This window comes from Garra rufa, chromosome 1 (genome assembly GCF_049309525.1).
Source record: "Garra rufa chromosome 1, GarRuf1.0, whole genome shotgun sequence".
NCBI classification, from domain to species: domain Eukaryota; kingdom Metazoa; phylum Chordata; class Actinopteri; order Cypriniformes; family Cyprinidae; genus Garra; species Garra rufa.
In genome coordinates this window covers 34,363,755-34,386,966 of record NC_133361.1, presented here as the reverse complement: position 1 = coordinate 34,386,966, position 23,212 = coordinate 34,363,755, and the positions used below count along the sequence as shown (strand labels likewise).

Sequence of the window (23,212 nt, the reverse complement as noted above, 5' to 3'; positions counted from 1 at the left end):
AGACGTATTCTACTTCAGTCTGTGTGCAATTAATTTATTTAAAGGGGTCATCGGACACAAAACTAACTTTTACATGTTGAATATTAATGTGTGTTGGCAGTTTGTGTACACAACCACCCTACCATGATAAAAATCCACCCAGTGGTATTTTTTTAATCTTTAAAAGTAATATCCCCTTTTTAAAATCGGGTCATTCGCAGCTTCTTGTTGTGATGGAACACCAACAGAGGGCACTCCCACGATAGTAGATTGACATGAGCGTCTTACCTTAGATCCGCCCTCACTGAGCTGAAACAGTCCGACTCTGATCGCCATTGTGTCGACTCAGGTGCAGAGGAAGACTCTAATTGAGTGATTAAGGTGTTCTGTTGTTGGATGCAATAATGAACATAGCAGTAGTCATTTGCTCCAGACATCTAAGCTGCTTAAGAGGTAGAGGACAACGTTACTTTAGTTTTTAAAAGGAAAGCGCCGATCCCGATCTACATATGCATCTCTGTTCGTGTGAATCGTAATAATGTGCTCGTTGGCAAGTTTTGCCGATAAACGTGGCTAAATGCAGCTAAACGCGGCTAAAGTAAACATTTCAGCTCCTATTCCCTCAGCAGAGAGGGGCGGGGCGAGCAGAGCTCATTCGCATTTAAAGGGCCCATGCGATAAAATGAGCTGATATTTTGCAGAGCTGATTTTGACAAGGTAAAAGGGTGTTTTTTTACACTACTATTGAGAATTTTTAACCAAAGTATATTACAGACTTTTCATTAAGACCCTAAAGAATCATATGAACTTGTGGAAAATGGGCATCCGATGACCCCTTTAATACACAAGCTTCACAATTTGAGTTGAATTACTGAAATAAATTAACTTTTCCATGACATTTTAATTTATATATTTATATTTTAATTTGATAATTTACCTGTATCTATCATGCAAATATGCTAATTAAAATATTACATGGCCAAAACATGTATCAGGCACCAGTATTCCTGGTCTAGGAGGAATACAAAGGAGTAATGGTCATTTTAAGGACCTGACGGCCGCCATTTTGAAAATGGGGCCTTTCTTGGAGTCGAACTTTGGTAAACTTTTAGTATGTTTTTAAGTACATCTGATACTACTGTAAACCACTGAGAAACCTTTTGTTAGAATTTTTTTGGGGTCAAGCCATATTAGCAGCTGACTAGTACGTTACCTCCCTGGTTGTGTATTTTCTTACACAGATATTATTGCAGTTCTGAATGTATTTTAATCTTTGTCTCTTATACCTTACTGAAATTGAACTAACTAACTGACTAAAAAATTAAGATAGTAACGTTGGATACCTTCCTAGATATAAATTTTGAACACCATCCGCCACTGGCGCTGTTCTTTCTTCTAGCGAAGGTATGTTTTTAGTCAGGCGGAGAGGGTGCCTAAAAGAGGTCCTTTTCCTGGTGACGTGACAGCGATATGTGAATGTAAACGAAACAGAGGAAATAAAACATTGCATAACTTTCCTTTACAGGCTTTTTTTTACCGTGTTTTTGGTGGCGTCTTTTACCGTCACTGAAGATGGAGACGCTTTATCATCAGACCAATAAGTGAGTTTGTTCAAACTGCTGATATTTAACGTTAGCTAACTAAGCTTATCGGTAAACAGGACTGTTTAATGCTCAGTATAAACGCTGAACGTTTTTAATAGGTTCGGTATAAAATATATCAAATAAAAGGGTCTTTGATATCTGTTTTATCGAAATACAATATAAGCTGCTTTTGTCTGACCACATATGTTCAGTGAAAATGATATTATAGCTATGCATTCTTTCTGTTTATGATTCTCAATAAGGTTTCGTTTTGTATGAATCATTACGGGTGTGTCAGCTGTTTAGTGCATCAAACGTGTGGTTGTACTGTAAGTAAGGTAGAGCTTGTATAATGCCATTACCTGTCTGACAGCAGAGATGTCACACTAGATAGCGGTTCATCCATAGGGCCCCTATGTGTCTAACATTCACTCAGTGAACAGTGACTTTAATAATGTAACTTACAGTGTATTTAACCCCCTCTCTCGTCTAACTTGTTCATGTCTTTAACTTTTAGACAAATTCAGGAGGTTCAGTCTCACATGGGACGACTGGAGACAACAGACCGACAGTCAGTACACTGTAAGTGTGTGTATGTGAGAGTGCGAATGAATGAAGATCCTCAATCTCACAGAGACATGAGGATACAAATAGGGCACATACTCCAAAACATAATGACAATTAGAGCTTGGCAGTGTAATTTGTCAATATAAACATATAGTTTTACCATTTTTGTTTCAAGCACTTAACTGGCCTGTATTGATTAGACAAATGGCAAGCAAAATGGGAAGAGTGTCAAAATAACACATTATTTGAAATAAATCCCTTATACAATGTATGTATGTATATATAGTATAAACCATATATACTATATGTGACCCTGGGCCATTATATATCTGAAAGCTGAATACATAAGCTTTTCATTGATGGATGGTTTGTTAGGACAGGATCAATATTTGTCCGAGATACAACTATTTGAAAATCTGGAATCTGTGGGTGTAAAAAAAAAAAATCTAAATATTGAGAAAATCGCCTTTGAAGCTGTCCAAATAAAGTTTTTAGCAATGCGAATTACTAATAAAAATAAAGTTTTGATATATTTACGGTAGGAAATTTACAAAATATCTTTACTTAATATCTTAATGATTTTAACAGAAATTTTGACCCATACAATGTATTTTTGGCTTTTGCTACAAATATACCCGGTGCTACTTATACAAAATCTGAACAGCTTGGTTGTTGCAGAATGGTAAACTATATTATCTCTCCAGGTGTAATCTGCTAAATGCAATTCTAAGGCATGAAGATATTACTATATTTTAACCAATAACCTCATGATTTTCTGTAAAGCTGCTTAGAAACAATTTGTATTGTGAAAAACACTATCCAAAATAACTGATTTGACATTTAAATCCAGACATGACCAAGTTGTGTGTACAAGGTGGCATGTAGGTCATACCAGACTGACTCATGGGTATTTATTGAAGGGCATAGCTAACCACCAAAATATTAACATTTTAGCACTACATTGATCATAAAACATGTTTTCGGTCTGCCAAATTTATGTCATAAGACAATGATTTTTAATAGCACAAACTTTGAAGGGCTTGTTTCGTAAGATGGACCCAGAAAAACTTTCACAATTTTTGATCTTAAGTACATTTAAAAAAATCTTTTATATAGTTATTTATATATAAAATTGTGTAGTCCTTTTTACATTAGTTGAATATTTATGAAATGGCTGTATTGTATTTGTTAAATTAGAATCTGCCATGCCATTAACATTAAATAGTTTCTGAAGCTGATGTACCAATAAACTTAGAGATCACCCAAAAATTTATATCTGTCATTAATTACTCACCCTCATGTTGTTTCAAACCCGTAAGACCTGTGTTCATCTTCAGAACACAAATTAAGATATTTTGATGACATCCGAGAGCTTCCTGGCCCTCTATAGACAGAAATGAAACTGACGATGCATGGTACTCTCAACAATGGCAGAAGACGGTGACATGCAGGAGAAGAAATTGTTGAATAAAGTCGTTATTTTTGTTTTCTTTGCACACAAAAAGTATTCTCATAGCATTGTAAAATTACATTCGAACCACTGATGTCACATGCACTATTTTAACGATGTCCCTACTACATTTCTGGGCTTTGGAACATTTCAGTTACGTTGCTGTCTATCAACACTAAGCTCTCGGATATAATCAAAAATATCTTAATTTGTTAACATTTGTCCTAGGCTTTATTTACACCTGTGTATCGATTAACATTTACTCTAAAACACCACGACATCCGCTACATGTTGTCCACGACCTCCTAATGTGGTTTCAATGAGCACATTACAAAAATGTTCAGACTCCATTTACCCTGGTATTTTCCACCCGTGATCGCATAATGTAAAACCAATGTAAACTGGGTCCAACTGATCTACTTTGAGCAGCAGGCAGAGTCATTGTGGTGCCACTGACCAGCTGATTGTTCTGTGGAGATGGAGCTTATGCAGAGAGCCAGGCTGGTGCCATGACAGGAAGGACAGGGAGGAGTGATGGGTTGGGACAGGGAGCATGGAGAATAGATGCTGGACAGGAGGGCGAGACATGTGGAGTGTTGTGGTGTGTGTGCTGAGTCTGAATAAGATAACCGTCTCCAATCCATACTGATGACATCATATGAGATGTCATAGGCGGGAAGGATGCATAACGCATGCATATGTTTGTCTGTGTGAGAGTGACTGTGAGATTGCATTGTCTCGGTGGGTGGGGGTCAGGGCAGACTGCGTGTGTGATAAAACTTTCCCACCAGTCTGCAGTTCTCTCCAAGGAAGCTGCACTCATTACCAATCAGCGGATCTGCATGTCAATCCTTGATTCTAACTCTGCCTGTTACTTATTTTAACTCTGCAGATTTGTGCTACATTTTCATGCATGTATTATACTTTTGTGACCCAGTTGACTTGATCTGAAAGTTGAATAAATAATCTTTCAGTTGATGTATGGTTTGTTAGGATAGGACAATATTTGACTGAGATACAACAATTTGAAAATCTGGAATCTGAGATTGCAAAAAAATCTAAATATTGAGAAAATCACCTAATATATTACTAATCAGAAATAGTTTTGATATATTTACAGTAGGAAATTTACAAAATATCTTAATTGAACATGATCTTTATTTAATATCCTAACAATTTTTGGCATGAAAATATTTAATATTTTATAACATTTATAAATATTTTATATATATATATATATATATATATATATATATATATATACACACACACACACACACACACAATAACAATATTTTCAAAAGTTTTTTTCGTTCTTTTTTTGATAGAAACTAATACTTTTATTTATCAAGGCTGTGTTAAATTGATAAAAAGTGATAGTAAAGACTTAAAGTGTCCATTTAAAAATAATTGCTGTACTTTTACACTTTTTATTCATCAAAGAATCCTGAAAAGAGTTTTACAGGTTACAAAAAGATATCAAGCAGCACAACTAGAATGATTTCTAAAGGATCATGTGACTGAAGACTGGAGTAATGATGCTGAAATTCAACTTTGCACCACAGAAATAAATTATATTTTCAAGAAATTTTTTTTAAATTCTAATAATATTTCACAATATAAATTTTTTCCTGTATTTTTGATCAAATAAATGCAGCCTTGATGAGCAGAAGAGATTCCTTTTAAAAACATGAAAAATCTTACAGATCCCAAACTTTTGAACAGCAGTTTGCGTGTGCTCATTTCCCATACTTTTACATTAAGATTACTTTTGCCATTATCTAACACTCATATGAAGTTAATATTTAAAAACGCCAAAAGCTTAATAATACAAGAGTAAGCTTTTGCAAATAAAATGAATCCATTTTTATACTGATTTTTTTTTTTTTTTAATTAATGTGGCTAATTTTGACCTTTTTTCAGAATTTATTTGTATACACTGTCTCTCAAATGTTTGGTGTCTGTAAGATTTAAATTTGAAAGAAATTAATACTTTAATTCAGCAGGTATGCAGAAAGAAATTGATGTAAAGTATGACTGTTTTCAACACTGATAAGAAATGTTTCTTGAGCAGCAAATTAGAATGATTTCTGAAGGATCATGTCACACTGAAAACTGGAGTAATGATACTGGAAATTCAGCTTAGCATCACAGGAATAAAGTATATTTTAAGATATATTACAGAATATATTACAAAAAAACAAATTGCATGAATCACAATATTACAGTTTTTGTATGATCTAATAAATGCAGCCTTGATGAGCATAAGGGAACCATTAATTGTAGTTGTAGTAAAGTATTTTGTGATGTACTTTTTATAATTTCTATTTGTGTGCTTATGTATCTGATTCTTGTGTTTTTCTACAGTACTTGAGAATGAACTTCAAGCAAGAATCGACCAGATCTTTAATCAGCTGGAGCGACTTGAGATTCTAGCCAGTAAAGAGCCACCAAACCGTCGGCAAAATGCCAAACTGTAAGTGCATCAATACAAAGATCAACTAGTGCCTTCTTTAATGATACATAGATCCAATTTTTGTCTTGATCCAAGGTTAAAACTAGGATTTACATTTCTAGACTAACTTATTAACACTAATCTGGAACGTGAAAAGCTTCTGTTGTTTGTGTATAGTGTCACCCTTTGAGGTCATCCATACACACTGTCATACAGACACTCTTCAGGAAGAGTCTGTTCTTTACGATATTCAGTGTTTTGTAAGTAAGTGAGTGTAACAGGTGTGGTCTCAGGTGTGTTTGTGCAGTGCTTTAGCCAGGCTTTGCCACACACAGCAGGAATGCTTGTGATGACGTGACTGCAGCCGGAATGTTTTCCCACCGCCACGGGGCGCATACAACACAAACACTCACCTTCATCACCTCACATCACATCACATTATTCTTCATTTGGCAAAGGCTTTCTTATGTAAAACAACCGACAGTATGTGTTTACTACAAGGACAATCTCCCCAGAGGAACTCATGTGCTCATGGGTTATGACGATTGCAGGAGTTGCAACTCCTGATCTTTGAACCTGTAATGTTTAGGTAGCAATCTGTACAACACTACTATAGTCCAGCTTCCACATATTCACATACTAGTCTGTGTGGTTAATGATTACAGATTAAATGAATTTAATTCTTTTGACAGGAAGGATATTTTGCTCTATTTGGCTATTCTCCAGAATCCAACAGAGGGAGCTTCAGACACTTTTGTCATTGAAGTGATTATTATACCTTTTAGTCAAAATAGCTTAACAATAAGGATTTTGTCTGCTGACCCAGTGAACCCATTATTTTAGATTTGTACTTGTCCAAATGTAAATATTTTCATTGACCCTACAAGTCATTTTATGCGTTTTCATATTAAATATAATATAATTTTAAATACAGTTTGATCATTATTTGAATTATTAAACAAATAGTAGTATATTTAAAAAAAACATTATATATATAATAATTTGTGTGTATATATTTTTCCAAAAATAAGTTTTATACTTAGCAATTTAATCATTATTAAGGGCTATTAAACAGTAATACATAATAAATTAAGTGTACTTTTTTTTATAGTCAACCCATTAGTTCAGATTTGTACTTGTCCTGTAAATATTTTAATTGACCCTACAAGTTTTTTTCAATAAATTGCATTTTTAGCTATAAATAGTTTTTTAAATAATAGCATTATATTAAGAGCAAAATAATAATAGCAATAATTAAATAAATTTAGTGCATTTTTATAGTCAACCAAATAGTTCAGATTTGTACTTGTCTACTAAATATACAAAAAAGAAATTATGTATATATATTAATAATAATATTAAAAATATGAATATATTTATATCTTTTTTTAATAAATATAAAATATATTTTTTTTGCATTTTTTTCAAAATATTTTTTAATATAAATGTGATCAATATTTTAATTATTATATAAATTTAGGTATTTTTTTAATAATAGCATTATATATAATTGTGTGTGTGTGTATTTCCTCAAAAATAAATTTTATATTTAGCAATTTGATTATTATTAAGAGCAAAATAATAACAATAATTAAATAAATAATAAATTAAGTAATTTTTTTATAATCAACCCAATAGTTCAGATTTGTACTTTTTTTTGTAATTTTTTTGCATTTTTCTAAAGATTTTTTTTCCAATAAATTGCATTTTTAGCTATAAATAGTAGTTTTTTTTAAAAATAGCATTATATTGAGAGCAAAATAATAATAGCAATAATTAAATAAATTAAGTGTAATTTTTTTGTCAACCCAATAGTTCAGATTTGTACTTTGTATTTTCTGTTTTGCATTTTAAAAAAATTATATAATTCAAAATAAACTGCATTTTTAGCAATATGATCATTATTTGAATTATTATATAAATAGTAGTATTTTTATAAATTGAATTATATAAGTGTGTGTGTGTATATATATATATATATATATATATATAATTTTTTTTTTATTATAATTTTATATTTAGCAATTTGATCATTATTAAGAGCAAAATAATAACAATAATTAAATAATAAATGAAGTGTAATTTTTTTTTATAGTCAACCCATTAGGTCAGATTTGTACTTGTCCACTGAATTTTTAGCAATGTAATTATATATGTAATTATTAGTATTATAAGTAGTATTTTTTAAATAATAACATTATATAGAATAATTGTATGTATGTATATAATATAATTTAATATGAAATAAATAAATAATAAATACTAATAAATAAATAAATAAAAGGTAAAAAGCAAAACAAAATATAAGTAGTTTTTAATTTGTGATAATAGGTGGTCATAGTTCCAATAACTGATCTGAAATTCTTTTACAGCCCTGTATGCCTTTGTGTCTTACTTTTTGCTGAGCCCCGAGTGAAGTAAAAGTTTTATTCGAAATTAATTTTTAATTTTTAGCTGTTATGGAATGTGAAACTCTATATAAATGAGCAGGTAGTCTACAACTGTTGCATCACCAAACAAGCCCTGCAGGCTGCTGTGTGCTCTGAAAGACACTCACTGTGTTTTTCTTTCTGTAGGCGTGTTGATCAGTTGAAGTATGATGTGCAGCATCTTCAGACAGCCCTGAGGAACTTCCAGCACAGACGATACTCTCGCGAGGCTCTGGAGAGAGAAAGAGAGGAGCTCTTGAGCCGAAGCTTCACAACAAACGTCAGTAGACCACACGCATTCATCTACATAGTTTTTGCCCGAACTCTTTATCTGTCACTCATCAGTCTATAAACCTAAACCACACTACAAAGAAGACATGATTTTGACAGTGCTGTGTGCTTTTTATGTGTAGGATGCAGACACCTCTATCCCTATTGATGAAACCCTGCAGTTTAATAGCAGTCTACAAAACGCTCACAGAGGAATGGACGACCTGCTGGGCTCCGGCTCCGGCATCCTTAATGGCCTGAGAGACCAGAGGGGCACGCTTAAGGTGTGTGTGACGCTCACAACACAGGGCGGATTTTTTTTTTTTTTCCCATACTCTTATCAGGGTGGTTCTAAACGTTTCAAATAGTGCTTGGCTAATTGTTGATAAAGTGCTGATAGGCAAATGAAATGTAGACAGGATTAATTGACACACAGATCTATCAATTTTCAATTAACATAACAGTGTTAACTGCCAGTCAAAGTTTTTGAACAGTAAGATTTTTTTATGCTTTTTAAAGAAGTCTCTTCTGCTCACCAAGCCTGCATTTATTTGATCCAAAGTACAGCAAAAACAGTAAAGGTTTGAAATATTTTTACTATTTAAAATAATGAATTTATTTTAAAATGTAATTTATTCCTGTGATTTCAAAGCTGAATTTTCAGCATCATTACTCCAGACTTCAGTGCCACATGATCCTTCAGAAATCATTCTAATATGCTGATTTGTCATTATTATTATCAATATTTAAAACATTTTTTTATTATCATCATTTTGATGAATAGAAAGATCAAAAGATCAGCATTTATCTGAAATAAAAAGCTTTTGTAACATTATACACTATATCATTCAAAAGCTTGGAGTCAGTATAAAATAAAATAAAAAAATTATAGAAATTATTACTTTTATTTAGCAAGGATGCTTTAAATTGATCAAAAGTGATGACACAGACATTTAAAATGTTAAAAGGATAATTTTAGATAAATGCTGTTCTTCTGAACTTTCTATTCATCAAAGAAACCTGAAAAAATTCTTCTCGGCTGTTTTTAATATAATAATAATAATAATAATAATAATAAATGCTTTTTTGAGCAGCAAATGAGAATATTATAATGATTTCTGAAGGATCATGTGACACTGAAGACTGGAGTAATGATGCTCAAAATTCAGCTTTGAAATCACAGGAATAAATTACATTTTAAATATATATTCAAATAGAAAACTGTTATTTTAAATAGTAAAAATATTTACAAATGTTACTGTACTTTGGCTCAAATAAATGCAGGCTTGGTGAGCAGAAGAGACTTCTTTAAAAAAAACATTGAAACTCTTACTGTTCAAATACTTTTGACAGGTAGTGTATTCAATTTGAAAAAGCATTTTAGCATTAATTTATTTTAGCATTAATTACATACTGTTTTAGTAGCTATTAATATTTTGAATAAGCTTTAGTTTGATATTTTCAGTTTTCCTTTTTTCTCAGTATTTTTGTTTTGGGATTTGTCAGTTTTATTAGTTTTTGTTATTTAGCTTCTTTTTAATAAGTACTTCATCTTATTTCGTTTCATTTAATGGCCAAAACAACATTTCTAATGTTTAAGTTTTTCATTAAATATATATATTTCCGCTTATTTCAATTAAGGCAAACATTTTAGTTTAGCTAACAATAACACCTCTGGTTTGAGGTCATATGTGCGCATATAGACACTGACTGTGTGTTTCCAGGGAGGAGTGTGTGCTTTTCCTGAAGCTCTTCTGATTATCACAGAGCGTGAGAGACCGTCTCTAGGTTTTTTTAGGAAATGGATGTGTACCTCAGATATTTTACTGAGTGTATGAAAGTTTATCTATTGCTCTAGAGAACTGAAGTTTTAGTAACGTTCCACACCTTCTGTTTTTTTTTCCAGGGTACCCATAAAAAGATGTTGGATGTGGCAAACATGTTGGGTTTGTCGAACACGGTCATGCGTTTGATTGAGAAGCGAGCGTCGCAGGACAAGTTCATCATGATGGCTGGAATGCTGGCTACTTGCTTTGTCATGTTCCTGGCGGTGAAATACCTGAGCTGAAGTCTCCCAGCTTGAGCCGACCCTGCTGCTCGATGGCGTCAGTGGATCATTCCGGTTTTCATGCCACATGCATCACGTCTCTGAAAAATGCACAGGTGAAAGAAAATCACAGAACTGCCTGTTTGCAGGATGACTGCCACTCTCAACATCAGAAAATCTTTTGTCTCTAGTCTTTCTTCTTCAACTGTGTTTTTAAAGACTTTGAATCATTTCGTAACTTTCCTCTCAGCTGATTCTGAAATAAAAACAGCAACACAAAGTTGCTGATTATTTTAGAGTCTAGACTGAACTACGATCGTTTTTCTCGCTGGTATTATAAAGTATTAGAGCAAATAATAATAAAAAAGTTTTAATGGTTAGAGAATTGGTCTGTTAGCTGGCTCTTCATTGCCACCTTCTGGACAACACACCAATAATGTTTCAGTTATTCAGTGCTTTGTACTGTTTTGTTCATAATGCTTCTAACCTGTAAATACAAATGTGCAATAAACTCAAATAATCCCATCCAGCTGCTCTGAAATGTAAAACTACACTTGTTTCATACCGTTAAACTGTGATTGTGAACGGCGGGATCTAAGCAAGAGCCACAGCCTCCAGCAAACAGGAAATTAGACGTCTTATTGGACATCTGCTGCACGGATCTTGATGCTCTGTGTGCGCACATTCACACATGCGGCATAATCCTCAACAATATCCTCCTGCAACAGTCAGACATCATTTCTGTCGCTGAAATTCATGTGCTGACCAAGAGGAAAAAATACCATCAAAGTGACATCAGTTTATAATGTAGACTCATTTGATTTAAATTCATTTACATTGAGTGCGTTTACATGGACCCTCTTAATGCGATTATAATGAGATTTTGGCAATATTGCGATTAAACTTTTCCCCATGTAAACGCAATACTTCGATTATAATAATGCGATTAAGCTCATAATCGCAGCAAGCATAATCGTATTAACATAGGTGGCGCACGCCGATTTTAATCGAAGTATACTGGCATGTAAACGTCTTAATCGCAGTATTGTCGCTTTCACCAGAGTGCGCACACGCTCGTGACTTACACGAATGACGTGCCACTCACTTGCAGACAGGGAAAATCTATGGATATTAAAGAGTTCAAGCATATCAAAATGTTAGTTTTAAACGTTTAACCTGTATGCGCGCTGTTAGACTCATATTCTATCGTCTGTGCGGAGAGTGGAGGCTAACGCGCGCTTTACTGGACATGAAGGAGCAAGCGTGATCTCTTGCATTGCAAACATCTTAAAATACGCTGACTTTTTTACACGTAAAGGTAAGAGTAATTCGTAACTGTAAAGGATTTATGTTTATTTGCGTGCCCTCAAAAAATATCTACAAATTGATGTGCTTTTTCTATAAAAAAGGGCTCTCTTGTTCAGGAACAGGAATCTTTAGGCAATCGTGAGGCAAATGCGTTAGCCTTTTATGTGCACTCGATTGCGGATTTGTGGAACTCCTAAAAAAATGCGCTGAAGGCGCGCTCACTACTGCCCGTCGGGCTCGGGCTGGAATGCAGGGCTTGTTTTAAGTTTGTCTCTATTTTTTTTCGTTCGTGTCAGTTTTAAATATAATTTAAAAGACCGTTTTAAATAAAATTTGAATTATACTTCTGTTAAATGTGGTGTGTAGGCTTTTCTTTAAAAAAAGGACACACTTTCTTCATTAAGTAACTTTTACGTCACGAATATTGATTATTTTCTTAGCACCCCCACATATTGGACTAGCCCCCCGTTAGAGAAAATATTCTGGTGCAGCGCATGCCTGCAGATTAGAAACGACGACGGCGAAGAAGGCGACACTTTTAGGGAGCTCAGGAAACTGAGTTTATGTTGTTGACTTTGCGCAATATGAACATAATGCAATTCATTGACGGACAATATGAATAATAGGAATAATGGAAATTCCATGTAAACCGGAGTGAAGAACTTTGCTCTTGACATGTAAACATCATATTGCGATTAAGTCCTTACTCTGATTATTGGAAATAATCGCATTATTCGTGCCCATGTAAACGTAGTCAGTTTGTCACTAATTTTCACAAATAATGTGAGTTTGTTAACAAAAAAAAGACATTTTTCACTGCCTTTCACTTTCACTAGTCAATAGCTTCTTTAACTCAGTTATAAAGTGTTTTCACAATGCCAGAGCGCTTTGTAGAGACCAATGCTGCACAAAGTGACAACTTTGTAGCAGACCAATGCTGCACAAAGTGACAACTTCTCAAACTGGTAAATTGCCAGAACGAATTTACCAATATTTCTGAAAAAGATCTGTTCACACGTGATCTCTTAACAGCAATTTACCATAAAATACTGTAGATGTAACAAATGTATGCAGCCATTAATATCGAGCAAACACTGATTCTGAGGTCTTAAAAGCTCACCTCTGCCTGTCACAGCAGTGTCATTCAGAGCCAGTGTTGCCAGATCAGGTTGAGGATTTCCAGCCCAAAAGCTCACCAAATCCCGCCCACTTCAACAAAAAACCAGCCCAAATTTTAACTGCCAAAATAATGAGAATTTTATTGCCATGTCAAGGTTGATAAGGACCATTTTTATCTCTTTAAAAAAAGAATAATGACAAAATAAAATAAATATAAATCAATTTCACAGGAATATGGATCAAAACAGTCCGGAAATATGTGTAAAATGTTCAGAAATCTTTTCAAAGTGGAAATTAACCGATGACTTTAACCCTTGGAAAAACGCATGCATCATTTTCAATGTCCACAGTAAAAAATATGCTAATTTCTGTGCAAAAAGTGCACAATAAAGTGATGAGAAACAAATGTAATGTAAAACCCGGTCACTCACAAGTCATCACGTCTCACTAACGTAAAAGACGTAAATTGATGGACAGGTCTCTGTTAAACTAAACCAGTAATGGTTACGTTAAGCAAAAATGAGTTGATGACTGCACTACACATTATATTACTGTGATACTTTGAGCTCGAACGTACTAAAATAACATGACTAATGATAAAAGTGAAGAAAAAAACAGCTGATTGGGCGTCTTTTAATTTTTTAAAGCAGCCCAATTTTTGTCTACCCGCCCAATGCCTTAATCTCCGGTCCAAGCCGATCAAAAGAAGCCCAATTGGCAACACTGTTCAGAGCTAAGGCAATCGATTCCCCTCCAACAGTGCCATCTAGTGTTTAAAGACAAGAAAGCTGTAAAGTTGAATGCATTATTTTCTTGGGGTGATACATTAGCCAACTTTGCCAAACCTTTAGTAAATATTACACTCACAAATACACCTACAATAAGGATAACAATGTTTACAAGTTTGTTATTTTATGTGATCCTGGACCACAAAACCAGTTGGTTAATTTTTTTTTGAAATGTAGTTTTATACATCATATGAAATGATATATAATAATGAAAGAAATAAGCTTTTCATTGTATTGTTACAATAGGACAATATTTGGCCGAGATGCAATTATTTGAAAATCTAGAATCTGAGAAAATCGCCTTTAAAGTTGTAATGAAGTTCTTAGCAATGCATAGTACTAATCAAAAATTAAGTTTTGCTATATTTACAGTAGGAAATTTACAAAATATCTTCATGGAACACGATCTTACTTAATATCCTAATGATTTTTGACATAAAAGGAATATCAATAATTTTGACCCATACAATGTATTTTTGGCTACAAATATACCCACGCTACTTAAGACTGGTTTTGTGGTCCAGGGTTACATATGGTTTAAAAGAACAGATTTAGTAACAAAATGCATGCTGAACGGCCTCGTTCCACATTTAAATAGCCTAAATCTTAGGTGAGCTTTGTGTGATTTTCGATCACAGTATGTACAGAAATATTTAACATTGCCCACACAGATACAGCCAACAGAACCTTCCTTCGTGAGTCTGAATGGGCTTTTATTGTCATGTGTCTGGCAAAACAAGCTATTTCTGTATGTTACTTAATCAGGTCATAACTATGTATACAGGGCTTATTTTATTTGTCCAGTGCAATCAAATGCAGGCACAGCTGTCTCACATATGGCATATCCTTTTCTGCCGGCTTGCAGCTGGGTTTGCACTTCCTGGGGTTCACCACTTCCTAAGCAGTGAGGAACGGGACATGGTGGTTTGCAAACTAAATAGCCTGCCATTAAAGAGTGAAATTTGATTATTCCTGTATTTCTCGATCTACATGGTTTTAGTGTGAATATCTTGTGTTGCTGATGTTCAAATTATGGCTGTTTTGAAATATTTGATAGATATGCATGCAGCTGTATTATACAACCAGAATACAGGAATATTTTTTAATCCACCTTTTTCTTCAACACGGACATAAGCTTATGTGTGAGTCTTCCAGTTCATTAGCTACTATAAGAAAATTATGACAAGAAGAAGTTAAAATAATAAATTCAAATAATATGGTAAGACACATCAATTTGCAATATCAAGCGGTTTATAACGCAGATTATACTGAAAGCCAGACCCATAAAATTTACAAATGGCCGCGGCCGACATGCCCATTCTTATCTTAAGAAACAGGTTTCATATAAACAGATAAATGAATCACACCTGTACACCAGAATTACAAGTCAAAGTTTTTATTTGCTGATGCATCAAGGAGGAATTAAAAAAGCTAACATCATTGCTGCCATTTACAGTACAATTAATGTCAACAAAAGTTTTGCCACATTCTGCCGTCCCTCCACTTTCCAAAGACGCTCCTCCCCTTGGTAGTTCCAGCCCTGATCATGTTTACATACGCTTGCCCCTCCCCGCTTTTTTTCTCATTTCATTATTTTTATTAGCAGGTGTTACAAACCTTTATTTTACAGTTTCACTACGTTAACTTTATTTACATTAACTAATTGTACAGAAAGAAACCACTTGTGAAATGAAAATAATTTAAAATCAAATAGAAAATAAAATTATTGCAGAATACTACAATCATACAGTTGTTACAAGATGCAAAAACAGCATCTCAATGTACATTTTTTTTTTCAGTGCAAGATTTCACAATTTCAAAAACAAGAGATGGGAACCTTCAAATCCCAAAGTGTAACCTGTTATGCTGTTTCAACAGCCTGCGACATTATAAAACGTATGTATGATGTCCGTTCCATTCACTATTTTCGGATAATTTATATTGATTTACAACCAACCAGCAAAAATAGCTTAACACAATTGAGTGCTGAGTATGGCTTTTATTTGACTCATCTTGTTCATGTTTTATGATACCCTTTGATCAGAGTATGGTACAACTGTTATTGATAATTGGTATGAGCTGAATGATCAAATATTACAATATTTCAGCAAACCAATCATCAGTTCATCACGGCCTGCTTTTGAATAGCGGGCTGAAGTGTATCTTTGCATATTCATACAATGAGTTAATAAACTCTGCAAATTTCATGAATGCTTAATACACAAAACTCCAAAAATGACCCTCAAGACCAGCCATTTCAACTGTAGCAAACCACGCTAAAAGCCCACAACAAAGATCTTGATTATGGCTTCAGCCAGTGAACTTCTGGATATATATAGATATATATAAACACAGACAAATGAACGAAAATTGATGACATACCATAGAAAACAAAACAATATACCAGTGGTTTCTTAGTTATAAGATCCACATCTTGGACTATAAAACAAACTTATACTCCTTGTGTGAATATATATATATATATATATACGATGTTACATATGTCGACCTGCCAACCTAGCTCCTGGTACAGGCCACACAATTTCATTAGAATCTCAAAAGGCAGCCAAGATCTTATTCGGTCCTCATTTAAATGTACTCCTAAACAGCCCTGTTGATGTCAACCCTAAGGTAGCAGAGCACATTGGAGGACAGTGGGTCGCCAGATTGTGTTACCCAGAAGCTAAAACCTTTTAGCTATTCACTGAGCCAGGCCCTCTCTTTGAGAGATGATGGATTTTCAGGAGCCATGGTTTGGGGGATGCTGAAGGTCCTGCCCTGAGAAGATTGGGTGAAGAAGTGGGTGTAGCTGTAGGGCAGCCGCTGCCGCGGCAGTTGCTGGACGAGGAGCGAAGAGAGTTGGGTAGAGGGCAGCATGTGGGAGATGGTGTAGAGCAAGAGGTGTGTGATGGAGCGCAGAGGCTGGTATAATATGTATGGGTTGGCCTGAAAGGAAGGCAGTATGGTGGGCTGGAATCAAGCCGGTGTGTCCTAAAGTGTGTCCCAGTGAATGACCCAAAGAGTGTCCCAATGGTGACAAAGAGATAGGGGTTAGATGATGTTGAGGTATGTGGTGCACCTGGGCAAGCTGGGCATGGGCAGGGTGGTGATGATGAGTGGTATGGGGATGGAGGCCCATGGCTGTAGCAGCAGCGTGGTGCTGCAGGATGGCATGCTGCACTGTGGTAATAGAGGTAGCAGAAGCTGCGGAAACTGTGGGTTGCTGAATATGGATAGGCTGCAGTGCAGTTGGCGGCGGAGGCGGTGCGGGGGCAAGGTTAGCCGCTGCTGCCAAGTTAGCTGCGGCTGCAGCAGCTGCAGCTGAGGGGAAGGTCTTCACCTGCTTGGCTAACAGCTGCTGTTGAATGTGTTGTTGGGCTGCTTGTTGCAACTTGCTGTATTTCTCCATTTCCTCTGGGGTGAAGGTGATTGGTTGACTTTCTAAAGGTGCCAGACCATCCTCTTCAGCTTCCATACCCATTTCCCCATCCTCCATGTTGGGAGGGTAACCAGGGTAGGCGTGCATAGTAGGCTGCTGACCCATTTCGGGTCCCATTAGGTGTCCGTCCAACATGGGATTGTTGGGGTCTTGTCTCGGTTCACCTTGGTATTGTCCCAACATCATTGTTTGATCCTGGTCATAATGTGGCTGAGACTCGTGAAGGACTGGAGGGTCTGAGGGTGGATGTCTGGTCTCCTCGGACACTGCAGCATTCGTTAAGGCCTCTTCTAATTGCTGCTTTTGTTGTTGCTGCTGTTGTTGAACTGGTGGCTGAGGTGGAGGAGGTGGTGGGGGAAACTCACGAATAGGTTCCACCAGGATAACTTCGTTACAATCTGAATTTTTCCCCTGGTCCGACTTTCCTGCCTCGGTTGAGCGTGTAAGAGGAAGTAACGATGTCTTTTTTCCAGCTTGGAGCTTGCCAAAAAGGGGCAACATGCTTTTGCTTCCAAGGGCAGGGGGGAGCTTGGGCCCAAAGTATCCCTGTGGAGGATCCTTGATCTTGAGACCTGTCTTGGTGCCAGTACCAGATTCATCCCCTCCTTTTTTAGACTGGATTTTCTCCAAGAGTTGTCGAGCTGTGAATGAATTTCGGTGTTCTGCAGCACCACCTCCTTCCTTTGAGGAAGTTCCACCACCACCTCTTGTTCCTTGCGTCGAAGAAGAGTTGCTGTTTCGGGTTTGCGTCCGGGAGGAGGACCTTGGAGACTGGGAGCGGTATATTCGTGACCGGTTGAAATCCCTTCGGCGTGTTGAGCTGTCAGATCTCCGGCTGTGACCGTGCCGATGTGGAGAGCCCTTCGGAGAGCTAGATGACCGACTAGCAGAACTACGGCTCCGACTGTAGCTGCTGCGTCTGTAAGAACGAGCACTGCTACTCCTACTACTACGACTGGAGCTTCGACTACTGCTCCGCTGGTGTCTCCGGCGATGATGCTTCCTGCGGCTGTGCGAGCGTGAACGTGAACGCGAGTCCTCTGAAGAAGTCGAGGTGTAACGTCGCCTGTGAGATCGTGTACTATCACGCCTTTCATATTCGGAGTCCGAGGAAGGTCTTCTTGATCTACGCCGATGTTCTTTGTCGCTGTAATCACTGTAGCTGTCGGAGTAGCTGCGGCTACGCCGACTGTAAGCACTGCTCCCTGCGGAGGAACGCTCAGAGCTACTCGAGTAAGATCGGCTACGTGATTTTTGACCTCTGTGACGTCTATGGTTGTGGTCTCCTCGACGAGAAGACCTACTACGTGAACGTCCCGATCGCCCAGAATCGTCACTGCGGTGTCTCCGCTGCTCACGTGGTGGCGTGGAACGACGGCGAGCTGGTCGAGAACGTTGAGAAGAGGATCCACCATCCTCTTCGCTGTCACTACTTGGAGGTCTACCTCCACTTGTGTTCTTTTGGGCCGAGGCAGAGCAGGAAGCGGCAGGTGTGTTGCTCTCAGGTTTAAGACGTTTAGTACCATTGTGTTCCTCTGTAGAGCTAGGCTTTCCTGCACTGCTTTCCTCAACTCCTGACAACTGAGCTGCTTTGTGGGAACGTTTTCTCTTTCCTCCTTCGTGGGATGTGCTTACTCCCGATGGCTGAGCGGTGGCTACTCCATCTTTGTCATCCTTGTCTTTCTCTTTTTCCTTACTGTCACCTCCCTCTGCTTCAATTCCGTCAGTGCTACGTGGTTTATTTTTGCTTTTCTTTCTTTTGTGTTTCTTCTTCTTTTTAGTTTTCTCTCCTGGAGTCTCATTTTCTAACTCCCCCTCCACTGCTGCTTTTTCTTTACGTTTGGAATGCTTGTTTGACTTCTTGTGTTTCTTCTTCTTTTTCTTTTTCTTAGACCCTGCAGATGCATCTTCGTTAATTTGTAATTTCTGCTCATTGATCCCGCTCTCAGCACCCTCTTTCAAAGACGGTTGTTCTTTTTGAACTGTACTGGGTCCTGCAATTGTTGTAGTAGTGCAAGCCTCTCCACTGGTGGCAGGAGTACTGTCTGTGTTTTCAGGCTTAGACCCCTGTCCATCAGTGCTAACTGGCTTGGCAAGTTTGCTGTTTTTGCCTGCCCAGTTTCCTTTCTTTCTTGACAGTTTGAAGTCAAAGTAAAGAGGATTACAACTGTAGGAGAGGGATGGCTGAGCCTTAGTAAACTCCAACAATTCAGAAGGCCACTGCAAGGTGGTGCTTTCATCCTTACTTAGCACAGGAAAGAAAGGCCCGGTTGGCATGCGGGGACCCGTGTCTGTAGGCTCGGACATCACTTGCTTGGTATCAGCTTGTTGGGACGAGCTATCTACGACTGGTTCATCAGCTTGTCCTGCAGGTGTACTACCTGATTCTTGCTCTGTATTCACTTCAGCTGTTGTGGGAGAGGGATTTGCATTTTGTGCCTGTGTAGGTTCATTCTCAGTGTCTTTTTCAAATGTGCAGCTCCTGACTTTGATATGTTTTTGCTCTCCTTCATTACCTGCTGCTGTCGCCTTCTCATCTTTTGCTCCAACCTCTTCCTCCTTGCCATCACAATGGTCTGAAGCTTTCATGAAAAGCAGGAACTGGAAATGCGGCTTGACCCGACAATGTGCAGGTGGTATGTAATGATAATACTGTGGCTCCTGTCCAGAGTAACCTTCTTCCTTTTTCATCATCATCTTCAGTTTGTTCAAAGTTGAGGCCAGTGCACCTCCATCATCTTGTTGTGAATGCTCTTCCTCACCCTCACCACCACTACCACCACCTCCTCCACTTCCTCCTGCTGCTGCTGCTGCTGGTGCTGGTGCTGCTGCTGCTGCTTGAGGGGCATCAGTGATGGATGCCACACCTACGTCCTCTCCTCCAGTCTTTTCTCCTCCTTCTTCCTGACCTTCTTCTCCTTCCACTGTCTCTTCACCATGGTCTGCAAACACAGCTGCAGCAGTCTCAAGTTTGACTGGGGCTTTCTTAGCAAAAGAGAAGGAGACACTCACTTTGGGAGCTTGTGAGCCTCCAGAAGGTGTTGGAGAAGAGCTAGTTTTGTTAAAGCTAAAGCTGATGGCAGGGCCTGTTCTAGGGGAGCCTTGACCACTAACACCACAGATTCCCTTATCTTCAATAGCTTCTGTATTGGTATCCACTGTCATAGGTACACCATCCATGGAGTCTTCCCCCTTTTCTCCATCTACTGCCACTGTGGTAGTTTTAAACATGGGGCCACTACCAGGGACACTGCAAAATGAAGTAAAGAATGAGACCTTGTGATAAGACTGGGAACACTTCCTTAAAATATTAGCAGACAGACTCAATTTTACTTACTGGTCTTGCTGTTTCCTTTGTTCGGCCAGTTCGTGAAGCCGCCGCAGCATCTTCTCCTGTTTCTTGCCATCCTTCCTGGAACGAGAAGAGACATTCCGAGCAAACTCTCTCTGCTTCAGCTCCTTTAGTCTCTGTAGGATTAAACAGAGGCACAATAACTTGGGATGTAGCGTCACAAGAAAAATTGATGTTTGAAAGTGAAGAATTTTTTTTCCATTCCTGAAGGTTCATGCTGTTGAAGGACAAGTTCACTTATAGAATAACAAATTCCTGATAATTTAACTCAACCCCATGTCATCCAAGATGTTCATGTCTTTCTTTCTTCAATCATAAAATAAAGTTGTTGTTTTTTTTTTAACCACAAATGCTTGTCTTGCACTAGCTCTGCAATGCGTGACTTCACGCATTTCGTAATAATAATTGAAAGGTCAAGCATGTTTAGTTCTTCGTTTGTATACTTTGTTTCAAAAAGGTAGGGTTGGGCGAACATCTCATTCTCACAAGCATTTGTGGTTAAAAAGTATATACATTTTAATATTTTTTTTTAGAAAATGACAGATTGTTTAGCTAGATAAACAATCTGAACCTTATTCTTAGGCTGGGATCGTGTAGAGCCCTTTGAAGCTGCATTGAAACTGCAGTTTGGACTCCCATTAAAGTCCACTATATGGAGAAAAATCCTGGAATGTTTTCCCTCAAAAACCTTAATTTCTTTTGAACAAAGTAAATTTTCAGTAAATTTTTATTCTGGGAGTGAACTAATCCTTTAAGTACAGTCATGCCAATGCAAATCTCTCATACCTGCTTGTGCGCATGATCGTAGGAGTTGATGTGATTGTCAAACTCCTGATGTTTCTGGTATTGCTTATCACACAGTTCACAGTAGAAATTGGCCCTCAGGTCCTCTAAAGCTTTAGCTATGGCTTTTTCCTTCTCCGCAAAATCCTACAAAACAGCATAGTAATTATTAATAGACTGAGGTTGAATGGGTATGGGAAAACTCACTTGCATAGGCAATTTTTGGCAATAGTGGCAAAGGTAAATGAACATGTAGAGTCATGTACTGCATATGCAGGATAGGATGTGTGAAGGAGAATGCAGCAAACATATGAACGTTTATAACCTCAAACACTACACAGCTTTAGAGAGAGACACACTTCTCTTAGGTTACCCATAGTTATCCTCAGTGTTTTTGTATGTTCCTTTGTATGTGGGTGAGCTGCAGTGGAACAAGAGAAGCTTTATATCTGTCGAAGGGTATTGACTGTGACAAATCGATCTCAAACATTCACAGAATTTTAACTAGAAAAGCCTCGCAGCAACTATGACAAAAGAGGGAATTGGGGCGGACTGGAAGGAAAGAGAAATTATGTGCATAGGTTTGACAAAAATGTTTAAGAATGACAGAGAGCAGTATTAAAATCTCACCTTGTATTTTTGCCGCAGTTCCTCTGTGTCTTCTTTTTCAATTTCCAACACCCGCCGCTTCTCAGTGGCATCTTCTGCATAGTCCAGCTGTGAGCACACATAGAAAGGTTATTGAGGCATACATTAACATTCAATATGGAAAAAAAAAAAGCACAAACAATAGTCTTTTTACCTCCATTTCCATGCGTCCCATTCCCATGACGTCATATTTGAGGATGATGGGCACAGGGTCAGTTCGTCCTATGAGGTTGGGGGGAGAGGCAGAGAGAAAGATAGGAGAGGTTAGACTTTTGCTCGGGTACAAGAGAAAACTCGGGGCGGGACAGCCTGCTTAGAGCACAGGGTGCTGGGTTAGAGAGACTGCCTTCAAGTGCAAGAGACCAGAAAGCTACAGTGAACCAAACTCTAGCCATTCTCACAGCTTCATGTGCAGCGCTCCTCTAAAAGGCCATTACAGGTGCTGCGATGTGATTGTAACTAAGCCTAGTTTCAATTGTTTAGCATTTGCCAATTTATTTTGTAACTGCATACTCTGAAAAAGTCTAAGAAGCGAGGGACAGAAAACTAGAAGGGGAAGGTTGGGCCGAAGTTTTTCACTTAATTTGACGCAGCGTACCTAAAGTGGCCTGCTCTTTTTCCTACCTTTCTTACCTCCTCTGATTTTTCTGTTATCTCCCTCCCTCTCTTTTGAGTCATGTCTCAATGCAGTATGCATTGTGTTCTGTCCAACTCATGTTCTTAACTCAGATGACAGGGAGCCATTTGGGTTGCCGGAGGGAGTACTTAAGAGAGGGGGAAGATATCAGCATTCACTGCATGTTTTCACAGTACTGCGACGACGTTTGAACCCACTCTGAGCTGATTTTCCTACCTTAATGCAGGCCACACCTGGATGCAAATGAAGGTTTATGACCTATATGATATCCTAGGTACTTTGTTTTACTGATAGTCATAACCTGTTATGTTTTATATACACAAGCTGTGAAAAGACCTAGATCAGAGGAAAAGTAACA

General features: G+C 37.4%; 2 protein-coding genes across 3 annotated transcripts in view; one reads left to right on the top strand and one right to left on the bottom strand.

The window, feature by feature from the left end:
- Positions 1-1,436: 1,436 nt before the first annotated feature.
- On the top strand, positions 1,437-11,305 carry gosr2 (golgi SNAP receptor complex member 2). The gene is made up of 6 exons (XM_073833396.1): positions 1,437-1,580; positions 2,080-2,144; positions 5,947-6,055; positions 8,611-8,743; positions 8,877-9,017; positions 10,640-11,305. Exons 1-6 carry the CDS (start codon positions 1,552-1,554, stop codon positions 10,799-10,801), a joined length of 639 nt encoding a protein of 212 aa, XP_073689497.1. The 5' UTR covers positions 1,437-1,551; the 3' UTR covers positions 10,802-11,305.
- A 4,070-nt stretch (positions 11,306-15,375) lies between these two features.
- Positions 15,376-23,212, bottom strand: part of gpatch8 (G patch domain containing 8) — a 47,233-nt gene continuing 39,396 nt past the window's right edge. For both annotated transcript variants that reach the window (XM_073839209.1, XM_073839215.1), the window contains 5 exons: positions 22,372-22,439; positions 22,200-22,286; positions 21,573-21,716; positions 20,772-20,902; positions 15,376-20,684 (listed from right to left, as the gene is read on the bottom strand). In XM_073839209.1, coding sequence (XP_073695310.1) covers positions 16,736-20,684; positions 20,772-20,902; positions 21,573-21,716; positions 22,200-22,286; positions 22,372-22,439 — 4,379 coding nt within the window. In that variant the 3' untranslated portion in view covers positions 15,376-16,735. The remainder of the gene's footprint in view (positions 20,685-20,771; positions 20,903-21,572; positions 21,717-22,199; positions 22,287-22,371; positions 22,440-23,212) is intronic.